We start from the raw sequence: 20,547 nt of genomic DNA, 5'->3' as shown, positions 1-20,547 counted from the left end.
TGAAGTCATTTGCATTTGCAATCCCTAATTCAGTCCAAAATCTCTACTTTTTAAAACATGAAAAACAAAAAACTCACAGTTTAAATAACTGCCTGAGATCCTAAGTCTTGTTAGCTGCAAAAGCTGTGTGTCTATGGGGGTTTTTCCAGTTAACTATTTCCACTTGCCTAGACACATTTTTTTTCTCATACATGAATTAATGTGGTTCAATTCACATTCCATACCGAAAAATGGAAATAAGAGGATGCGTAACTATTCAGTGAAGAAGCACAGAAGGTAGCTACAGACACAAGAGGCCTGTAGGGGGTGATCTGTCATTAGTGCTGTGGTTATTCACATCTCAAGCTGCCTGTGTGTGCACATCCTGACAGATGCAGCTGAAGGAATAATGTCCCTCTCCAATCAGCTACTGTATATCACTGATGCACAGCTGTATTCTCTTATGTCTAATCCTGATGTTTTCTATCATAAGTTTCCCAACTTTATGAAATGGTGGCCTGAGCAACAAGAATATATAACATGACACTGAGAAACAAAACGCCCAGAGAGAATGAGCTGGAAAACTAAACAAAGCAGAAGGGAAATGAATGTCTCTGACTTGGGCTCCTCTGAAGACAATCTTTTCAGGTCTTGTACTTTTCCCTTATGAAACAAGTCTGTTCTAGGAGCACATGACACCTTCCCTGCACATAATGATAGTATGTCTATTACTCAGAGGCTGGTCTCTCCCGCAAGGGAAATGAGAATCAAACACTGTAGGGCTTATTACCTTACATCCATTTGCTTTCATTAACGTTTTCTGTACTTTGAAACAGTGACTTTGAAACCTGGGATTTTAGACTATGCCCAGTTTTCACCACACCATCGAAATACTCCCCAGATAACTGCTCAATTTAATTCCATATATCTTACCTAGGACTATCTGTAACTTGTTTTTGGATCTAGTACATAGCATCTACCAGAATTCAAACAGACCTTTGGCACCCCATCTTAGGATAAGCATAATGTCTATTTTAGGGGCTTCCAGGACAAATGAAGGAGATCCATTTTGTCTAAATGTCTTGTAATGGGTAGAGCACCACATGTATGTAGCCTGACCATCAGACTTCATCCAAAAGCATTGAAACATAAAATGTTCTGAGAAAGGAAGGCCACAGGGCTTGGGAGGAAGCTCATGACTCTTGTGTCCATTGTAAGAGACCAATGGAAAGGAAAGTGGGTTATTTAAAAATAAGTCCTAGGCAGGTGAGAGGGTGTCTTAAAAAAATACAGTAGTTCAGTGGTCGACAAAAGTGATGGCCATCCTTTTAGAGATGAGTGCCCAAACTGCATCCCAAATCCCACTTATTTATTGCAACATGCCAACACTGAAATTCAACCTGAACACTGAGATTTTGGATCAGATAAAACAACTCATACATCAATATATTTTGTCTTAAAAAAACCAAGTAACATGCACACCATAGGTTCGCCGCCACTGGCCTACACCTTTGTGTTCTTGGAACTTGTGTGAGCTTCTATCTTGGCTTCTATCATTTTGTCCAATATATGTGATTATTTGCCTTCCCTCCTTACCCTGCAGATTCTTATAAACTGAATCTATGCCAGGCATCTTTGAATGCAGGACTTAGTACTGGGTACTGCTAGGCCACTAAGTAATCCCCAGAGTGACAGAAGAAATAATAACCCCCCTCTATTGCAGAAGATAGCCACATCCATATCCCTGTGACCTAGTAAGATGTTCCCTCACATAGCAAAAGGGACTCTGTAGATTTGACCAAGTCAATGACCTTGAGGTAGGAAATTATCCTGGATTATTTAGTTGGAGGGAACCAAGACAGAAGAATAAGTTGTAGTGACAATAGCACAGAATGGAGCACTACGCTTTAAAGATGGAAGAAAGGGCCACAAGTGAAGGGAGACTAGATTCTGGGAAAGGTACAAAAATAATTGCTCCTGAAGCCTCTGGAAAGAATGTGGCTCTGCCAATACACTGCTTTAAGACTTCTGAGTTCTAGAGTGATAAAGGAATAAATCTGTGTTTTGTTAAACCACTAAATTTGTTCTAGCAGCAAGGGGAAACTAATATATTTTGGTAAGAAAGTAAAGGAGTAACTACCATAGGGATGAATGAATAAATGAATGAATGAATGGATAGATGATGAGAACTCTACATAGAAAGGAAAGAGGCCAGGTTGAGATCTCAACTTGGGGAATAACCAGCTAGGTAACTTGGGCCTATCACTTAATGTCTCCAGAATTCTGCAGCATAAGATGTGATGCTGTAGAGTCATATTGTCCAAGGTCTAAGTCCTCTCTGCATTACTTCCTGACTGAATTTTCTAGCAAGTGCTCACAGTGCTCAGCCTACACCCACAGCTGTGAGATGGGTCTTGACAGTACCTCCTACACAAAGTTATTGTAGGCACTGAATGAGCTCTAGTCTAGTCACATTTGATGGGGCTCCACACTAGGCAAACTAGAAAGTGGTCACATCAAAATGTCACTAATATTACTTCACACACATAAAATCTGAAATCATGCAAATTCTCCAAATTAAAAAAGAAGTCAAGACTACACAGTGGCAAGGCTGGTAATTGTAAAGGACTTAGTACCACATGGTAGGATTGCCTTGGCTGCTGAATAGAAACGACCATCATCCTTTGAGAAAGTCTATCCTGAATTATGCAAGTTATAAATCATACAAGGGTCATATCATGTGAGATCTTCAGGAACACACTCATTCAACAAAACAGAACCACATTCAATGCATGCAAATCAATTAGCAAGGGACTAGAACATAGAAAGTTATTCTGTTATTTTATTAGTTCAATGATAAAATCATCAGAACAAACACCTCTACTACAATGGAAAATGAAACAAATTCCAGCTTTCCAAATTGCTTTCAAAGCAATTCTACAGGTTGGAAAATCTGAGTTGTATGTTAATGATACCCCATATTATGAAGCAATAAATTCCCCAGTTTTCACCAAAACAAAGAATTTAGTACTGGGAAGGTAATAACTATGAAATGCACTGTAATTGCTATGTAAATCTTGCATAATGTATTTGGCTACCATGAGCCTCTAGTGCAATTGTGTCAACTTGATTGGCTTGGGAAAGGTCTAGGGGATTAGTAAATGACACTTCTGGGTATATCTGACTGAGTCATGGAGGTATAACTTTGGATACTATATATACGGTCCCTGACCCCTCCTCTCTGGCATTTTTCCCTGCTCTGCACTCTCAGCCACCATGAACCAATCAGCTTTGCTCCACCATGCCCTTCCACCATGATGCTGACCATGGAATAAATGCCCTGAAGCCATGAGCTAAATTAAGTCTTTCCTTCTTTACATTGTGGTACTGGATATTGCATCCCAGCAATGGGAAAGTTGACTAATACAGAACCATATTTAGAAATTGGAATTTGTGAGGTGAAAAGGACTTCCTTGGGACTTAATGCTATCCACTATACCTTCTCTTTTCTATGTTCTTATTTCTTGAATTCCCAGAGGACAAGGTTTTGAATAGTACATACTAAAAGTACAATAAGTCTTTGCAGAATGTATAAATGAACTTTATTAGTCATGTAACCCATGCCCCTCTCCCCATTTGACAGATAAGGAGCCTAAAGCCAATTAGAACAACAAAACATCCCTTCGACATAGCATTAATTTGAAGTTAATCAAAATTTTCTATCTAGAGGGAAGAGCTAATTTCCCAAAACAAATAGATGAGTTTATAAGAGGAAACAGTTTTAAAACACATTTTTTTCAGTGTATGTGCTTTTCAAAGCAACCACCTCAAGAAAATAGTAAACTGTTTCCTTAGAAATGGGTTTTAGGGATTTTTTGTGTGTGTGTTTCGTTAATCTCCTCTAGGGGAGTGTAAGTCAACTCCTTGTAATCTGTATTCACTAGAGATAGATAGCAGTGTTCCCATCTTCATGAAGTAGTTCCACATACTTTTTAAGAGTTAACTATTGAGGGCAGAACCTTCTAACAACTAACTATGCTGATATCTCATAGCTCTGTATAATAGTCTGACTTTTATTATCAGGTTCTTCCCAGTCCTCTTAACATACCAGGTCACAGAACCCTGAACTCATGGATTCAGATATGCTGATGGCAAAATTATCTTTAATGGATCAGTTTCTATGTTTGCCTCCCCATCCCCTCTTTTTTTTTTGTCCAGTACAGGGACTTGTACCCTGGCCTGGCCTTTGGACTGAGCAACGTCCCAGTCTTTTTTTTTTTTTTCAATTTTGAGATAGGGTCTCACTGAGATGTGCAGACTGTGCTTGAACTTGTGATGCTCCTGCTCTCAGCTTCTCAGAGTGCAGAAATCACAGGAATGTGTTGCCAAGCCCTTTAGCATGTTCACAATGGGGCTGGAATTTGTAATCTCACTATCAGGCAGCTTGAACCACTGGTGGTACATGTACAACTATGCATGCATGGCTGTGCTATTTCTACCACTAGTGGTATAAGCCACCAGATGGCACAGTCAGACATGTATCACTTGTGGTTCAAGACAGCAAGAATGTGTTAATCTGTAAAAAACTACACCTACCTCACTACCTAGTGATAACCTCAGATTTCTGCTCATTTCCTTGCCGGCTTTAGCTTTCTTAGTTTACCATGCATAGTTGTAAAGGAAATGTTGGGTCTCTATTTGTTATTTTCAATAAAAGCCCTAATTATATCTATATAATATTCCTGTGCTATTTCTGTTGTATTTCCCTTTCCCAACCTGCCAGAATTTTCTCATGTATGTGGCCAACAGGGGCGATACTCAGATCTGATGTCCTGATTTCTAGCCTAGTCACCTTTCTAGTGTCAAAAGATCATGAGATAAGGGCAATTAAGAGAAGAAGACATCTTACTTCATTATCCATTTACTAGCTGGACCCCTTTAGAGTCCATATCATCAGGTACAAGAACCTTGAGTATGGCTTACAAGCCCAGATCTCATCCAGCTCTTTGGTGCAATCTTGATGTCATCATCAATCTTTGTGTCACACCCAGCCATTACTCAGTTACCTTCTTAATGCCCAGGAGCCCACTGTGAAGATTTGCACCACTGAACCTTTATCTAGCCTTCCTGCTGCCTAGAACACACTACTTGTTCTTTACTCTTCAGCCTCACTTCAAATGTTCCACCTCTGCCAAGTGTTCCTCAGCTCCTCAAACAGGATGGATGTATCACTCCCTCTCCTTTGTTCCCAGAGAATGCTGCAGACACCTCTCTTACAGCCCTCACCATAGAATTCTGCAATGGTATATTTCTAGGTATCTGTTTCACCACATTTTTTTTCCACTTTCCTACAAACAAATTTATGATCAACTTCAAAGCAAGCATTCAAGAAACAAATATCTTAAATAAACATGTATATAATTTCTCAAACCAGAGGTGGCTAGGTGGCAAAGAAAACAAGCTGACTGGTACCCAGCCAAAAGTAAGAAATGTGGCATATGTACCCGGTAGACCAGTATACTAACAGTTTCTTCTTTGTTCTGCTGTGGAGGTCCTTGACTCTGCAATAGATTCCGCACTGTTTCTTCCATCCTGAGAAACAAAAATATAAAGAATTTCTTAGAGAAGGATTCTCTTTTTCATGGGTCTATTCCAGGTAGTAGAAATCACTTTTTAGGATATATTTTCTAAGTTCACACCAGGAAATATATTTTCTCTTCCCTCTCTCTTGTCCCTATTTTAAGAATCTCTCAAGAACTCATCTATATTCCTCCTTCAGAATGTACATGTCTGGGTTCCTTTTCTTTACTATTCAGGTCCCCATCCATGGCCTTGGAGATCTGTACTCACGCACACATCTCCCAATATCTCTCTTCACTTCTAATCCCTCTCTCTTAATTTAATACAATGCCTGCACATTAATCTTCCCAAAACATCACTTTGATTTTTTAAAAATCAATTTTCAAAGTTAACAGATACTACATAAATGCATTCTCTCCATTAATACACTGTCATTTCTTTCCATGGTGGTCTTTCTATGTCAGCACGGAAAGATTTACTTCATTCTTTTCAACTGTCTCTTAGTACTTCATGGTGTCAGTGCTCTATACAGGGTTTAACTATTCTTCTGCCGGTGGAATTAAAATGGCTTACAATTTTTGCTACTTTAAATAATTAACATATTTATACATCATGCATCTTTGAACACATTTATGACTATTTCTATAGGTTATATTATATTTTGTGTTGTAATCCTATTTTTTTTAAACAGCCACTTCCCAAGGATCCCCATTCTCCCAAAGTAATGCCCATTTTCATTTCTAGACATTTACTCAGGCTGTTGCTACTTATTGAATGCCAGCTTCCTTTCAACTTCCTATGTGCCATCCATCTTTCCAAATACATCTCAAATTCTGCTTTCAAAGTATTTTAGTCATCTTTCTGCTTGCTGGTACAAAATACCACATGCCTTCAACTTAAAGTAGAAGAGGATTATTGTTACTATTCAGTCCATAGTCAGATGGCTTCAAAGCAGGAAGGCATGGCAGAGAAAAGTTCCTCATGGCATGGCAGACAGGAAGCAAAGAGTCAAGGGAGGAGTTGGGAAGGGAGATAAACCTTCCGAGTCACACTCAATGTGACCCATTTATTCTGAACAGGCCTCACTTCCTAACGGCTCTTCAACTATAAGATCCTGTAATCCCATCACCTTCCAAAGGTCCTGCCTATGATCACATGAGGCTTTAGAAAACAAGTAGATATAAACTATAACACTAAGATACTTCTTCATTGATTGATGCCGTCTTTGAATTTTTACACCCCTATACTTTAAATCATTTATTCTACCACTTAAAACACTTCACTTGAATGCTCAAATATTTCATTTATTCAAGTTTTGTTCTCTGGAGTAAATGAGAACTGGTATAACACTACATCATATATCTCTTATATATGTCTCCTGTGATTATGGGTAAAGTAGGTACTCAGTACACAGGTCATATTTGTCAATGCATTTTAAAAAGAATGAAGTACTTACTCCATGCCAGACATTCACCATGTATATTCAGACACTTTTTAATAATGATCTTCTTGTTGAGGTTCTTCCAAGAAGACAAAAAAAGGCTAGAACTCTTGATAGCAGAAGGCCTAAATTCAACACACTGAACACTGTGCTGGTCTCTTACCTAGAAATGGAGTTGATTTTCTTTTCCAGTTTCATCCTGAACCATATATTCTAATGACTCAGTATGATATAAGAGAGAGTTGTAGGGAAAAGCAGGCTAATAAGGTTTCTGCCTTTTGCCAAGAGCATCCAGTGTGACAAACTGAGGGCTCTAGAAGCCCCATGAATCTTCTGCTGTGGTCAGGTCACTCCAGTAACTACCATCATTGTAACTGTCAGCCTTTCTAATATGAGTGTAACCACTTAACAGTTGAGCGAAGAAACTGTAGACAAGCTGGGACATCCAGACCTGGATTATTCACTAGGGAAATTCTACCTTGACAGAGGATGGAACTGGGACCCACTCCAGCTTTCCATAAGATGGAAGATGCTGGTTATGAGTACCAAAAGAGCGATTTGTGACCACACATTTAGACAACTCACTTTGTGCAGCCATCTGGGCAAGGAGAGACAGTTAACTATATTTCCCAAAGTCTTACACTATTATTAATAACTCAAATTGAACAGTACTTTTAATTTGTCAGAGAACAATCTTATCTATAAATTATTATAATATACTTCTAAAATATCATATTTACTATTAGTTGAAAAAGCTGAGGCACAGAAAGATTGGTTGCGTACTGAAAGGATCATGGTTACTTGGATAAAAAATTAGGACTAAACAATTTTTAGTGATCTAAATACAGCACCCTCTTTCCACTTGACCTGTTGACATTCAGGGCAATCATTCTTAACGAATAATAGTCCTAACTTCCAATGAAGAGTTAACTCATTCAATACTTTTGTGATGTGGAACCCAAGAAGGCAATGGTTCTGACCTAGGGAGAAGTTAAGATTTGGTAGAAATTTTTTTTAAAAAGACTAAGTTTAGGTGGAAAGTGGGGAGGACGGTAAAGTAGTCACAAATTCTGAAATAAGCAACCAGAGACAATTTCTAATACTTCATGTCATTTTATGTACACCATCTCCTCAGAGGTAGACTTCCACAATGTTTACCAAATCTATCACAAACAAGAACAGTAATTATAGATGTTGGAAGACCTATCTGACCTTCTCACTTGTGGCAGGTCAAGGACATTTTTCTCGTTTTCTAAATATGTATTACAGTCATATGTTAAATGAGTACGTTTTGATGAACAGGACAATGGAATGCAGATGATGATGATCTCATGTTCTATCAAGTGGAATCATTATTGCCTTAGGTTATGTAAATACAGTCTCTGACATTCACACAATGATGAAATTGCCTAACAATGCAGTTCTCAAAAGATATCTCCCAGTGCTGGGGATTTAGCTCAGTGGTTCTGCTGCCTGCCTTGCAATTGCAAAGACCTGAGTTCGATCCCTGGTACCAAAAAAACCAAACAAACAAACAATCAAAAGATATCTCCCATTTTTAAGTCATGCATGACTGTAGTCTACTTTCTTCCCACTTTAGCACAGAAACTGGAAATCTTATTTTGATCTTGAGTTCATTCATTTGTAAACATCTGGCCTAAATGTGGCCAAGTAGTTAGAAATCAGTTAAAATAAAAAAAGTCTTCATTTATTTCTTTAATAAATTGAAATATAATGTCTCAATATAAATCTTGAATTATCTCTGTATAATTAGAAGCTCTATGCATAATTTGATAAGTAAAAAGAAAAACACCTATTTACCTTTCCCTTCACTCTGCTTCTTGGTTTTATATTAAAGAGAGAAAAAAGGAAAAAGTGGTAATTGACAGGAAATTGTTAAAATAATCTCAAGCAGTCTAGAATCTTTGGTAATAACTGTGAACATTTTTCCTGGCACTACTATGTCATCAATTAAAACCAAGTTCATCTCCAATGAACAGCTTGGAACAGAGGCACAGGGACCCGCCCCAACCACTGGTTAAAAAAAATCAAGTCTCATTTTTTATAACCTTCATGAATCTGGTCACAGAAAAAATGTTTTCAGTCTTATGAGAATATACCATTTTTTATTCCCTGAGGACATCTTTTCTGAATGTTCATTTAGCAAACCTTTACTTGCTTAAAAATTAAAGAGCGTGAAGAATCATCCATTGTCATTCTGATGCCCAATGATATTTTGCTTTGTTTTATTATGTTGATAGTTGATGTAGCAAAGTTCACATTGCTAGTCAGCATACAGCACAGCTCTGCCATCTGTTTCCCAAAAGTGACTAAAAATAAGCCAATTCTTTCCTCCACTTCAGGTTTGGGCAGGGCTTTGGCTTTTCTTTATTTGTTTCTAAGCTGCTGATAGGTACAATGCATCCTTAAAAACTGACCCTAAGTGATGTCTTCTGGCTCTACTCAGCTGAGACTAAATCCTTTCCTTTCCGGAATTTTCATAAGTAGCCATCATAACTAAAGACATGTAGAAAAAATCTATATTCAGTGAAATACCCTAAGTTCTAATACACATTAAGTATATCTTTTTTTTTAATGTTAACTCCCAGGCAAGTCAGAGAAAATAAACTAAATGCCTATTCAAACAATATGTTTTAGGTCACAAAGGTAAAAATGTAGGAATTGTATCTTATTAAAAAATAAACCCCATTTGTTAAGGTAACACATTATTTAAAAATCAACAAATTTTAATTATAGTATATCCTCTGAGGAATAGTTAAGAACACTAATCTAAAATAAGGTAAATAGAACATTTAATAGTGCATAAGATAAAATGCGTAAGATAAAATGTATATATTCATTATTCACAGATGACATGATCCTGTACATAGAAGAACCAAAAAGTTTAACCATGCATCTCTTAGAATTAATGAACAAATTCAGTAGTATAGCAGGACACAAAGTCAATTCACAAAAATCAAGGGTTCCTGTACATCAATAATGAACTCAGAGAGAGAAATTAGGAAAACAATACCATTCACAATAGCATCAAGAAAAATTAAATACTTAGGAATTAACTTAAACAAGGAAATGAAAGACCTCTACAGTGTTCTGAAAAAGGGGCCTGAAGAAGACATCAGGAAATGGACAGATATACTGTAAAAATGAACATAATTTCAAAACTAATATACAGATATAATGCAATCCCAATCAAAATACCAACAGAATTCCTCACAAAACTAGAGAAAAAAATCCTAAAATTCATATAGAATCAGAAGAGACACAGAAAAATAAAAGCAATCCTGACACAGGAGCAAATCAGGAGGCCTCACAATCCCAGACTTCAAGTTGTGTTACAAAGCAGCAGTCATAAAAATCATATGGTACTGGCACAAAAACTGACACCTGGATCAGTAGAATAGAATAGAGGATCCAGAAACAATCCCAAGCACACTCAACTATCTGATATTTGACAATATGGCCAAAAATATATACCAGAGGAAAGACCACCTCTTTGAAAAATGGTGCTGGAAAACTATCTACATGTGGAAATGTGAATCTAGACACATAGATCTCGTCATTTACTTAACTAATATTAAAATACATCAAAGAACTAAATGTTAAAACAGAAACACTTAACCTGCTGGAAGATAAAATAGGTAAAACTCTTGAAAATGCAGATGTAGGTGAGGGTTTTTCTCAATAGTACTCAAACTGCCAAAGAAATAACACCAAAAATCAACAAATGGGATCATATCAAATTAAAAAGCTTCTGCTTAGCAAAGGAAAGAACCAACAGAGTGAAGAGACAACCTATAAACTTGGAAAACATTTTTGACAGCTATTCCTCAGACAGAGGACTCATACTTAGAACATATATAGAACTCAAAAAAATTAGACTCCCAAAATAAAAGATCCAAGTAAAATATGGGCAACTGAAATGATCAGCACTTCTAAGAAGAAATACAAATGGCCAATAAATACATGAAAAAAATGTTCAACACTTCTAACCATTAAAAAAATGCAAATCAAAACAACACTGAGATCCCATCCTACTCTAGAAAGAATGGCCATCATCAAGAAATCAAATATTGGGGCTGGGGATTTAGCTCAGTGGTTCTACCACCTGCTTCAAAAGCACAAGGTCCCAAGTTTGATCCCCAGTACCAAAAAAGAAAAATCAAATATTAACAAATGCCAAGGAAGCTGTGGGGGGAGAAAAGGAACACTTCTACATTGTTATTGGGGGTGTAAACTAGTACTGCCAGTATGGAAGTCAGAATGGAGATTCTTCAAAAATCTAAAAATAGAAATTCCATTTGACCCAGCTATCCCCTTCTGGGTATTTTCCCAAAAGAGTTAAAGACATCATCTTATGATACATGCATACCTATGGTAATAGCAGCACAGCTCATAATAGCTAAGTCTTGGAAGTATCCTTTACGTTCATCAACAGATGAATGAATAAAGAAAGTGTGGTATGTATACACAATGGAGTACTATTCTGCAACAAAGAAGGATAAATGAGTTATTTGTAAAATGGATGCACTTTGAGACCATAATGTTAAGTGAAATACATCAAACACACAGCTTAAATACTGCATGGATATAAGAAACCCAAAATATAAATAAACTAAAAAGCAAAATAAAAGATAACAGGGAACAGGGAAATAAACCTTTTGCAAAAGGGAATGGAACCAGGATCCAGAAGAAGCAGAGAAAGAAAATGACAAGAAGAATTAAGATGCATTATGTACAAGTACCAACTCCCAATGATGAACATAATCATTATGTACCATAAACATGTACTAATAAAGATTTTAAAAATCTATAATATTGCATAAGAAAAGTAACAATTGAAAACAGTGCAAAAGCATGATTAGGGAGCCACTGCAACTGAATTCTCCCCTATTCCCAGGAGTCCACCTTTACCAGAGATCATCCCTGCAAAGTACAGATCACAAATACTTGTCTCTGGGTCCATACCCAATGTCTCTTGGAGAGGGTTTGCCAAAGTAAGGTCCTTCAGGAAAAAATGGCTTAAAGATTGTGATCTCTTGCACCCTATGAAAACACCAAATCACACAGAGACTGATAGTAACATGGGTATTATTTATAATTACAGAAAATGATTTGGTCTTCAAGATCGTGACTCAATAGCAACAGTAACAGAAAATTTAACTCCAAGGTAACTTAGGAGCTATTTACTCTAACACAGAAATGACTATGTGCTTTTCTCTTCCAAGACACCCTTCCAAGAGTGTCTGCTTAATGACACTCGAGGAATTGATGAGTATTAGACTGAAGTGTTCTTTTTTGATTCACATCACATATTCAGTTACATATAGTTTCACTTTTGACAGAAATAGAGCAAAATAAACGTAAAATAAGAAGCTAATGTTTGTTTTGTTTTGTTTTTTGTACCAGGGATCAAACTCAGGACCTTGAACTTGTGAGGCAGGCGCCAGAACCATTGAGCTAAATCCCCCTCCCAAGAAGCCACTGTTTTTTAACTTAAACTTCTAACTGATAGTTATCTCAACTGAAAGTTGAACCAAGAGCTGGTTTTGTTTTTAAGAAGCATTCTCACGTGTACTTGTTGATTAATCAAATGAAAACTTAATAATGAAATCAACAATCAACTTATTCATATTCTTTTAATCAGGTGAGAAGTTGCAAGACCACACCCCAGACATTTTGCCATAAGTATGTTTCACATTCTCTTTGACTTTCTCATTCCATGAAGCTTCTCAAGAGTTGCAGGTGTGAACTGCAAATTGCTTTTCCTGTATTTCACTGATTTGACTCCCAATCTTCTCACTCTGAGAAAATGTGCCAATTTAAGGAAGGGTTCCACCATGATTTAACTTCATTTTAATGACAGGAAGAAAGGGGCTGAGGTTGAATTAGAAAGCGATAACAATGGCTAGTAATCACTGTAGTGACTCCTTCATCCTGAGCCTTTTCCGGTGAAACTATCATGTGACACCACTTTATGTACAGACCTGTGTAGAGAACAGTCCTCATCTCTAAGATCAGGGCCTATCCCCAGAACATGTGTACTTCCCATGTATGCTGGAAGAAAGGAAAGAGCTGCAATAAAATACTAGTTCTCTCTCTCATTATATGCCTATGTAGTAGAGTTAAAAGATGTAAGCATACTAGAACTTAGATGTTCAGAAGAAATGAAATTCATTTATTTTCACAAATAATCAAACTAGTTTTTTGCTTGAGTCTTCACATGTGGACAAGTATTAACTTTTGTCCCAAGTGCTAGATTAAATTATAACCGTAATCTAATATGATACATTTTGAAACAAATTTTAAAAATTCAGAAAAAGGTATCCATGAAGATGTAACTGTGGTTTCCATTTCCTACATAAGGATATTATTCAGCAATAAAAATAGATGCATGAAACAACATGGAAGAATCTCAAGAATATTATGCTGAGGGCCAAGGATTTAGCTCAGTGGTTCCGCCGCCTGCCCCACAAGCGCAAGGACCCGAGTTTGATCCCTGGCACCAAAAAAAAAAAAAAAAAAAATTATGCTGAGTGAAAAACTACAGTATGACCCCATTTATATGAAATTCTAATACAGCCAAACTTAATCTATGGTGGCAAATTTAAGAGTGATTGCCTCAGGCAAGACAGAGATTGGGGAAAAATGTAAAGGAACTTCCTAGAATGAGGGTATATGTCCTGTATCTTCACAGGGATTTGGACTACACATTGTATGGATTTGTTAGAATTCATCCAAGGTTACATTTAAGATTTTAGTATGTGAAGTCTATTTTAGAAGAAAAAAATAAACAGCAAGTGCAAAAACGGAATTCTCATTAATGATACACATGCTCAAGTAGTTAGAGGGGAAATCCCTGCAACTTACTTTGAAATGCACAAAGAATGAGATTTATGAATAGAGAAAAGGATGGATGAATGGCTAGACATGTGGCAAAGTGAGTCACAGACTCTATTTAGTGTGTAAATGATGTTCATTGTAAAATTCAACTTTTCTCACATTTAAAATTTTTATAAAGAATTAACAAATTTCATTTACATAGACCATTTAACTCTTCAATAGGTATGCTTAGCTTCTCAGAAGAAGAGAAACACACTGAGTCACTCCCATAGATGTTCCAAGGTATATGCAAGGGTAGTTTAGTAAACTATTATCTTTGCAGAGTAGGGGAAAGAAAGAGTATGGAAGAAAGTCCCTTGTGCACAGGTTGGTTGCTGGCCTTGCATCTACAGATTCTGAGCCTGGGACAGCTCCTAGTCTTTTCCTCCTGCTTGCTGACAGCCTGGCAGCCTGGTACTGATTGATTTGTACTTTAGCTTCTGCTGGCCGCAGCACTCTGCCTCTTGGTCATCACCTCCATTCAGCCCAAAGGTCTGCAGACACTATGTGCAGGGCCCTGGTTTGGCCACAAGACTCCACAGTAGGCTCACTAGCTTTCTAACCTGCCTTTAAACCACACAGACTCTCAAAGAAGCCTAGAAAGAGCCTACTTTATGAATAAACAGACTGGACCACCAGAGGATATGGCCATGTCCAGTTCCCGGGGACAGACGGAGATGTGTTCCTTCTCCAGAATGCTCAAAGGGAAACAGTGAGGTGAGCGGCTCTCTGTTCTCCATGGATTCTCTGACCTTAAGCGCCAATTCCACCCTTCTGTTTCTCTCTCCAGATGTGCCTCTGAAGCCATCTCCAGCACTGCAAAAGCGGCCCCTTCTCGTGACTTCCCAGACACCATACCTGGCTCCATTTTAATTCCAATCTTTTGGCTAAGTCTATAGAAAATATAAGTAAAGGTTTTTTTTTTTAAACAATATACTGTGAGGCTCTATGATCTCAGGCATCTAGTTGGTCCTTTTAGGTCAAAAGTGAGAGGATGAACAAATTGGGTAGTCCTTATTTACAACACTTGAATACTCACAAGGCTTTGTCTTATTGCTTAATCATATTTTACAAAAGTTGAGTATTTGTTCTTTTACTTTCTTTGAATTTCTAAAAACATTCAGAAGAGAGCTCCAGTGTTCAGAATGACAAAAATGGACAAGTACATGGATTCTAAGTAAATATATTAGTTATATATTAAATATATTAGTGTTATAGTAAATATATTAGTTATATATTAAATATATTAGTGTCATAGTAAATATATTAGTTATATATTACATATATTAGCATGACAAAAATGGACAAGTACATGGATTCTAAGTAAATATATTAGTTATATATTAAATATATTAGTGTTATAGTAAATATATTAGTGCTACTGTGTGGCAAGCACATTTTGTGATTTTAATACGTACAAGCAAAAGGGTAGGTATACTGTCTCCATTTTTATTTCTGTGTATTTACATATATATATATTTATTAATAAATGTATAAATTTAAGTTCCACAAGAAAAGGGAACTCATGCAAGGTCCTACACACACTAATGGTAGAGTTGGTAGTAGAACAAATAATTGAATCTAAAACTTGTGGTATCTTTCTATTGTGCTACAGCAGTGTTTCAGCAAACATTTAAGACACTCTGCCATGTAGTGTATTTGGCTAGGTGCCAAAATTTTCTGCCATATTGTTATCATATGCTGACATCTAGATCAATGGGTTCTTGTTACTTGCAAATGCTACACTTGCACTAGTCAATCTTTTCTCTCAACTAGATTAAAATTCTTCTATATCCAGGTTTATGCATAATGACAGATTTTAACATATTATTTTAACACAGCTTTCACTATAATCTCAGGCAACAATAAATATGTGGGGAAGTATTTAACATCAGCTATCCATGGATATACATGTCATCCCTACAGGGCACTCTCAATTTTACCCAGATACCAGCCAAGCACTGACCTTTTCCTTCCCTAAGGAAAACTCTCCCTTGGTGCTTTTTTTAACACTCTGACTCTGCTGTCATAGTGCAACAGCACCTTATGAATGATTTGTGAGTTTCTCAAAGTCAGCAGCTCTGCCTTGTTTTTTATTTTATCCTTAGCAACTAAGCATAGTTTCCACTACTGAGTTACTGAGTAGGTATCTGATAACTTCTTGTGGGGGGATAAATAAATGCAATATGTTCCTACCCTCTACCCACCAAAACTCAGTTTGTTCTCTGGCTCCTTGTATTTTCACTTCCCACAGACCTTTACCAAACATTGATGCCACTAGTCAAAGAGAAGTAATGAAAGTACAAAAGGCCAGTAAGACTGGAGGGGCTCAATCTACCTGTAACACTTGCTCCTGGTCCTTGGTAAAATAAACTAAATATCCAAATGTGTTATTTTTGTCACATTGGCTGCCCATATGCTGTGGGCAGGACCCCTAACTCAATCCCTAACCTGGACCCCCTTTACCACTGTCAGACTCATCTCTGCAAGGACAGCCCATTGCTCTGTGTCTGCCAGAGAAAGGGGGGGAAAATCGCCTCAGGAAGATGATTTACATGGCACCCATATCATTTGCTTTTTAGTTTCTTTATCCCATCCTACTTCCAGCACTTTCTCAGCAATCCCTTCTGCTCCCATCTTAATTGTTGCACAGAGCTCTCCTCAAGAGAGAGTAAAAAGAAAGGCTGACTAATTTTCAGTTCCAAGGGGAAGCTGTTCATGTGGAATCTTCTTGGGTCTGAACTGGGTTCTGTTCAACTTCACTAACTCGTCTCCTTAGAAAATGAGAATTCCCTCACGTAGAAGCTAGCGTATCTAAGTATGCAAGCAGAAGCAATCCCCAGGCTGGCTGTGACTCGGATGGTCATAACCCAATCTCTGCTTATCCCTGCTGCAATAGTTAAGAACACTAAATCTACAGGAAGATAACTGAAAATTGCATTGCAACTGAAACTCACTCCAGATAAATGTTGGAGGGCTGAAGTTTCTTATTTCTCTCCTAGATGATATATATTTTTAATTCAGCCAAATTTTCCAAGAATAATACTGCTGCCCACAACCACAGAGCTCTAATTCACTCATGGGGATGCAACACCATTCATAAACAGATCGAAAGGTGCTAGTCCAATTTGAATTACTGCATCATATTCACTCCAGGGCCATCAGAATGTGAGCAAAAAGCGACATAAATTTTCTCCTAGGCAGGCTTGTGCTGATCCTGTATGGGGAGCTCACTGCACAAAGAAGTGCTGAGAGAGGGGAAGCAGAGATATGCATTCAAGAAGTCCCGCTTTCCACCTAGAGGAGAAGGGAATCCCCTGAATGTTAACAAGCAAATCCCAAGTGTTTCTGCTCAACAGCAATAGAATACAAAATTATACTTATGGGCTAGTGTGTTTGTCGAGTTGCACTCATCCAGAGAGGCAGCAAGAGGAGAGCAGAGAAAATCTCATGTGTGCACGTGAATGTCACAAAGGAGAAGTAGACCGCATGAGTTTTCACTCTGCTGGTTAAACAGTGTGAAGGCAAGATTACCCCAATATTCCGAGAAACCACAAGAGGTCTACAAAATAGGGTATTTCCCTAAATGAAGCTAGCTTTTAAATTAATGTATTGATACAATGGAGTTAACACCGTCTCCCATTTCTAGTCTCATGAATTCATCTACTCACGTTCTAAACCTACTCATATGTCTTGTAGAATTCAAAATAATGAAATTCTACAAATAAACTCAGCTTGAATTTTATTTATTTTCTTGAGCAGCCGGAAGCTCAAATGTTCTCTGCCTGATTCTGTTAAAAAAGAACTGTGAATTGCAATTTGCATACTCAAAATGAGCCTCACTTTATGTTTTATATAAGTTGTATCTTTCTCCACAGTTTTACCTGGCTTCTCATCACATGGGTACAGCCCCCCTGGAATACGTCAAACAGTCCACCTTCTTCTCCATTATGTTTCAAATCTGATTGGGATTTTGACCCAGAGAAAATTAAGTATTGAATGTAATAAGATGGGACTCAATTCTTCCTGGCACATTAATTTTGGATTTTATTCTCACTTTACATATATTAAATGTTTTCCTCCCTTTCACATATATTTTTATGCTTTTTGCACATAGACAAGTGTTTGGTTATTAAAACTTAACAGAGGTTAAACCAACAGTCACACTGGATCTGAGTAACATCTGAAGCAATACACTGAGTAGCTGGTTTTAATTTGTTGTTAATTTTTTGTGATAGGGTGCAGGAAAGGGTCAGGGAAAACTAACTGGCCATATCTGTGATCAAATTATAGTGTTAATTTTTCTGGATAAGATGCAACAGTGGCAAAGAGGTGCTTTAAGAATTCACAAAACTCAGGGCCAGGGTTTAGCTCAGTGGCACACCTGCCTCGCAAGTGCAAGGTCCTGAGATTGATCCCTGGTACCGAAAAAAAAAAAAAAAAAAAAAGAATCCACGGAACTGGCCTCGGAAGCCTCATAGACTCATCAGGTCATTCTGCAATTCATATGCCTTGTGATGTTCATTTGCTCCACTATATTTCAAAGTGGCTTCTATTAAGGAAGCAGATATTATAAACCATATCACATCTGAAAAGTTGTGGTACTAAATTCTTTCCCAATCTCAGTACTTGTAGGAAGTACAGTCAGTATAATCTCATTCTTCTGATTCTCTAAAGCAGCATAGGTGGGTCTGGGTTCAGTTATTCTTACCACCAATGTAACTCAGAACAACTCACATTTATTTTTTGATCCTCAGTTTCCGTATCTGTAAAATAGATATATCCTGCTAGTCCTACTTACCTTAGAAAGATATGAAGACACAATGAGACAAAGAGTAAAGCCAAATAAGGTGATATTTGGTTTCATTATGGCTTTAAAGAGTTCTTTTAGTGGCATAAGGTCCTTTGTAGATCTTTTAGTTCTTAGGTGAGAAGGGCAGCAAATGGGCCCTTTGGGAGCAGCACTTAAACAATTCAGCCCTTTATGAGGGCACCTAATTTACAGGCTTTTATGAAAATGGGAGGGGTAAGGCATTTCTCCAAGCTTCAAGCTTGGTTTGGAAGATAACCTACTATGTGAGTATGGATAGACTAGAAAGTGATGCTGGAATATGAGTCCTAACATCTCAGTGACTTAAAAAGAAACTGAATTTCTGATTGATACAAACCTTGGGCAATTGCAGCTCTAGGCAACTCAATAATCAGGTGTCTTTCATGGTAGAATGGTTATACATTCTGGCTTCCCAGGACAAGACGGTACAACAGTGGCAGCAGGTGCATTTTACATAGGCCAACTAACTGCTAGGGTAGCTGGTAAATTTAGTCTCCTGAGTAACCAACAAGAAGAGAAGGAGACTTTGCTGTTAATACGTCTTACAAGCCTTAATGGTGAAGCCAGAAGGCATCCTTGGAACTACTATTCAGTGATCACCTGTCCAATCTCTCTGATTTCACAGTTACATCCAGGTGGCCAACTGCCAAAATTTAAGCCAGGCAAGGAATCATTGCTCTCATAATCTTTCTCCACTGGTAGTTATTTATTCTGAACTGTCACTATTGAAGCTGTTCTCTCACCTCCGAGCTTTATACTGATTGCCACACTTCTTTCACTCATGCCAAATTGATTGCCAATCAATACAATTAGTCTCCCTGAGTTCTTTGAATTGTCCACAAATACATTCCCTCTGATCAGGAAATCTTCAAACAAAAACCTTCAAAGTCCATTTTCCTTTGAAGAACACACTATCAAGCCTTCAGTATGACAGTTGATAGACATTTTTAATGCAGTCTGTTTCACAGTAAATATATATAAACATGGAAAAACAGCCTGCACTTATAAAATGCTGTATAATCTTCCAAGTTGCATTGGCAAGGACAATGGAAGAGTTGGTTTCTACATGGTGTGGTTAAAGTGATGCTTCCAGCCTTTCTCTATTTTTCACTCCACATTCATTGTTTAAAATATCACAACACAAAGTTTGGTACTAACTGGCATTCTTGATCCTTGGAAACTCTGAAGTGTGGAAGGTTGTCAAGCTACAATAGGTAGAAGAGAAAGCTCGGGGAAAAGAAGTCAATTTAAAGACCCAACTATATGTTAGATTAAAAATAACAACAAAAAGCCACAAGAGTAATGTGCATTACTCAGAACGTCATGGAAGTATTTTTTGCCAATCATCATGGTCGTCTGATATTTGGATGGAGATTTTTCTGCCAACTACTGTGAGAAAAATGAGATTCTTCCCCTTCCCTCTTTGTGCTTTGAATTTCTGTGCTTCCCAACACCTGCAGCCTACAGGAGTCTCTTTCTAGTCCACTGAAAAGGGTCTTCCCTGTGGAAAGGGGCCAGCAACCAGCCTCCCTGGATCTTCTGAGATCTAATGAAATCACCTCTCAGAAAAGAGGTCAGGAAACTGATTTTATCTCACATTAACAATCTCTGTGCGACTCGCCTGTCCTCCTAAGTCATTTACACAAATGCTACATCGTACTATACTATTCCATAAACTTCTTTGGGACACTGGTACAGTGTATATTTCAAGACTTTTCTATGATTCACATCACACAGTGAGGTGTCAATTTATCCTATGTGGATGGAACTTCTCTAGGTTATGGGAGTTTTACACTGATTTGGGGCAAATATGAAA

At 37.6% G+C, this 20,547-nt stretch overlaps 1 protein-coding gene across 18 annotated transcripts in view; it reads right to left on the bottom strand.

The window, feature by feature from the left end:
• Nckap5 (NCK associated protein 5) overlaps positions 1–20,547 on the bottom strand; it is a 915,317-nt gene that overhangs the window by 336,675 nt on the left and 558,095 nt on the right. For 16 of the 18 annotated variants that reach the window (XR_002386357.2, XM_021236818.2, XM_087195889.1 and 13 more), the window contains one exon: positions 5,484–5,571. Coding sequence is in view for 17 of the 18 variants with exons in the window: in XM_021236818.2 (XP_021092477.2) it covers positions 5,484–5,571 (88 nt within the window). In the remaining variant the exon portion in view is untranslated. The remainder of the gene's footprint in view (positions 1–5,483; positions 5,572–20,547) is intronic. The other 2 variants (XM_021236814.2, XM_087195946.1) reach the window with 1 other exon arrangement.

Source organism: Heterocephalus glaber, unplaced genomic scaffold, assembly GCF_053883595.1.
Source record: "Heterocephalus glaber isolate CG9 unplaced genomic scaffold, H.glaber_assembly_v1.0 deba00000347, whole genome shotgun sequence".
NCBI classification, from domain to species: domain Eukaryota; kingdom Metazoa; phylum Chordata; class Mammalia; order Rodentia; family Bathyergidae; genus Heterocephalus; species Heterocephalus glaber.
The sequence above is the reverse complement of the archived record's forward strand: the minus strand, read 5'-3'. Positions and strand labels throughout refer to the sequence as shown.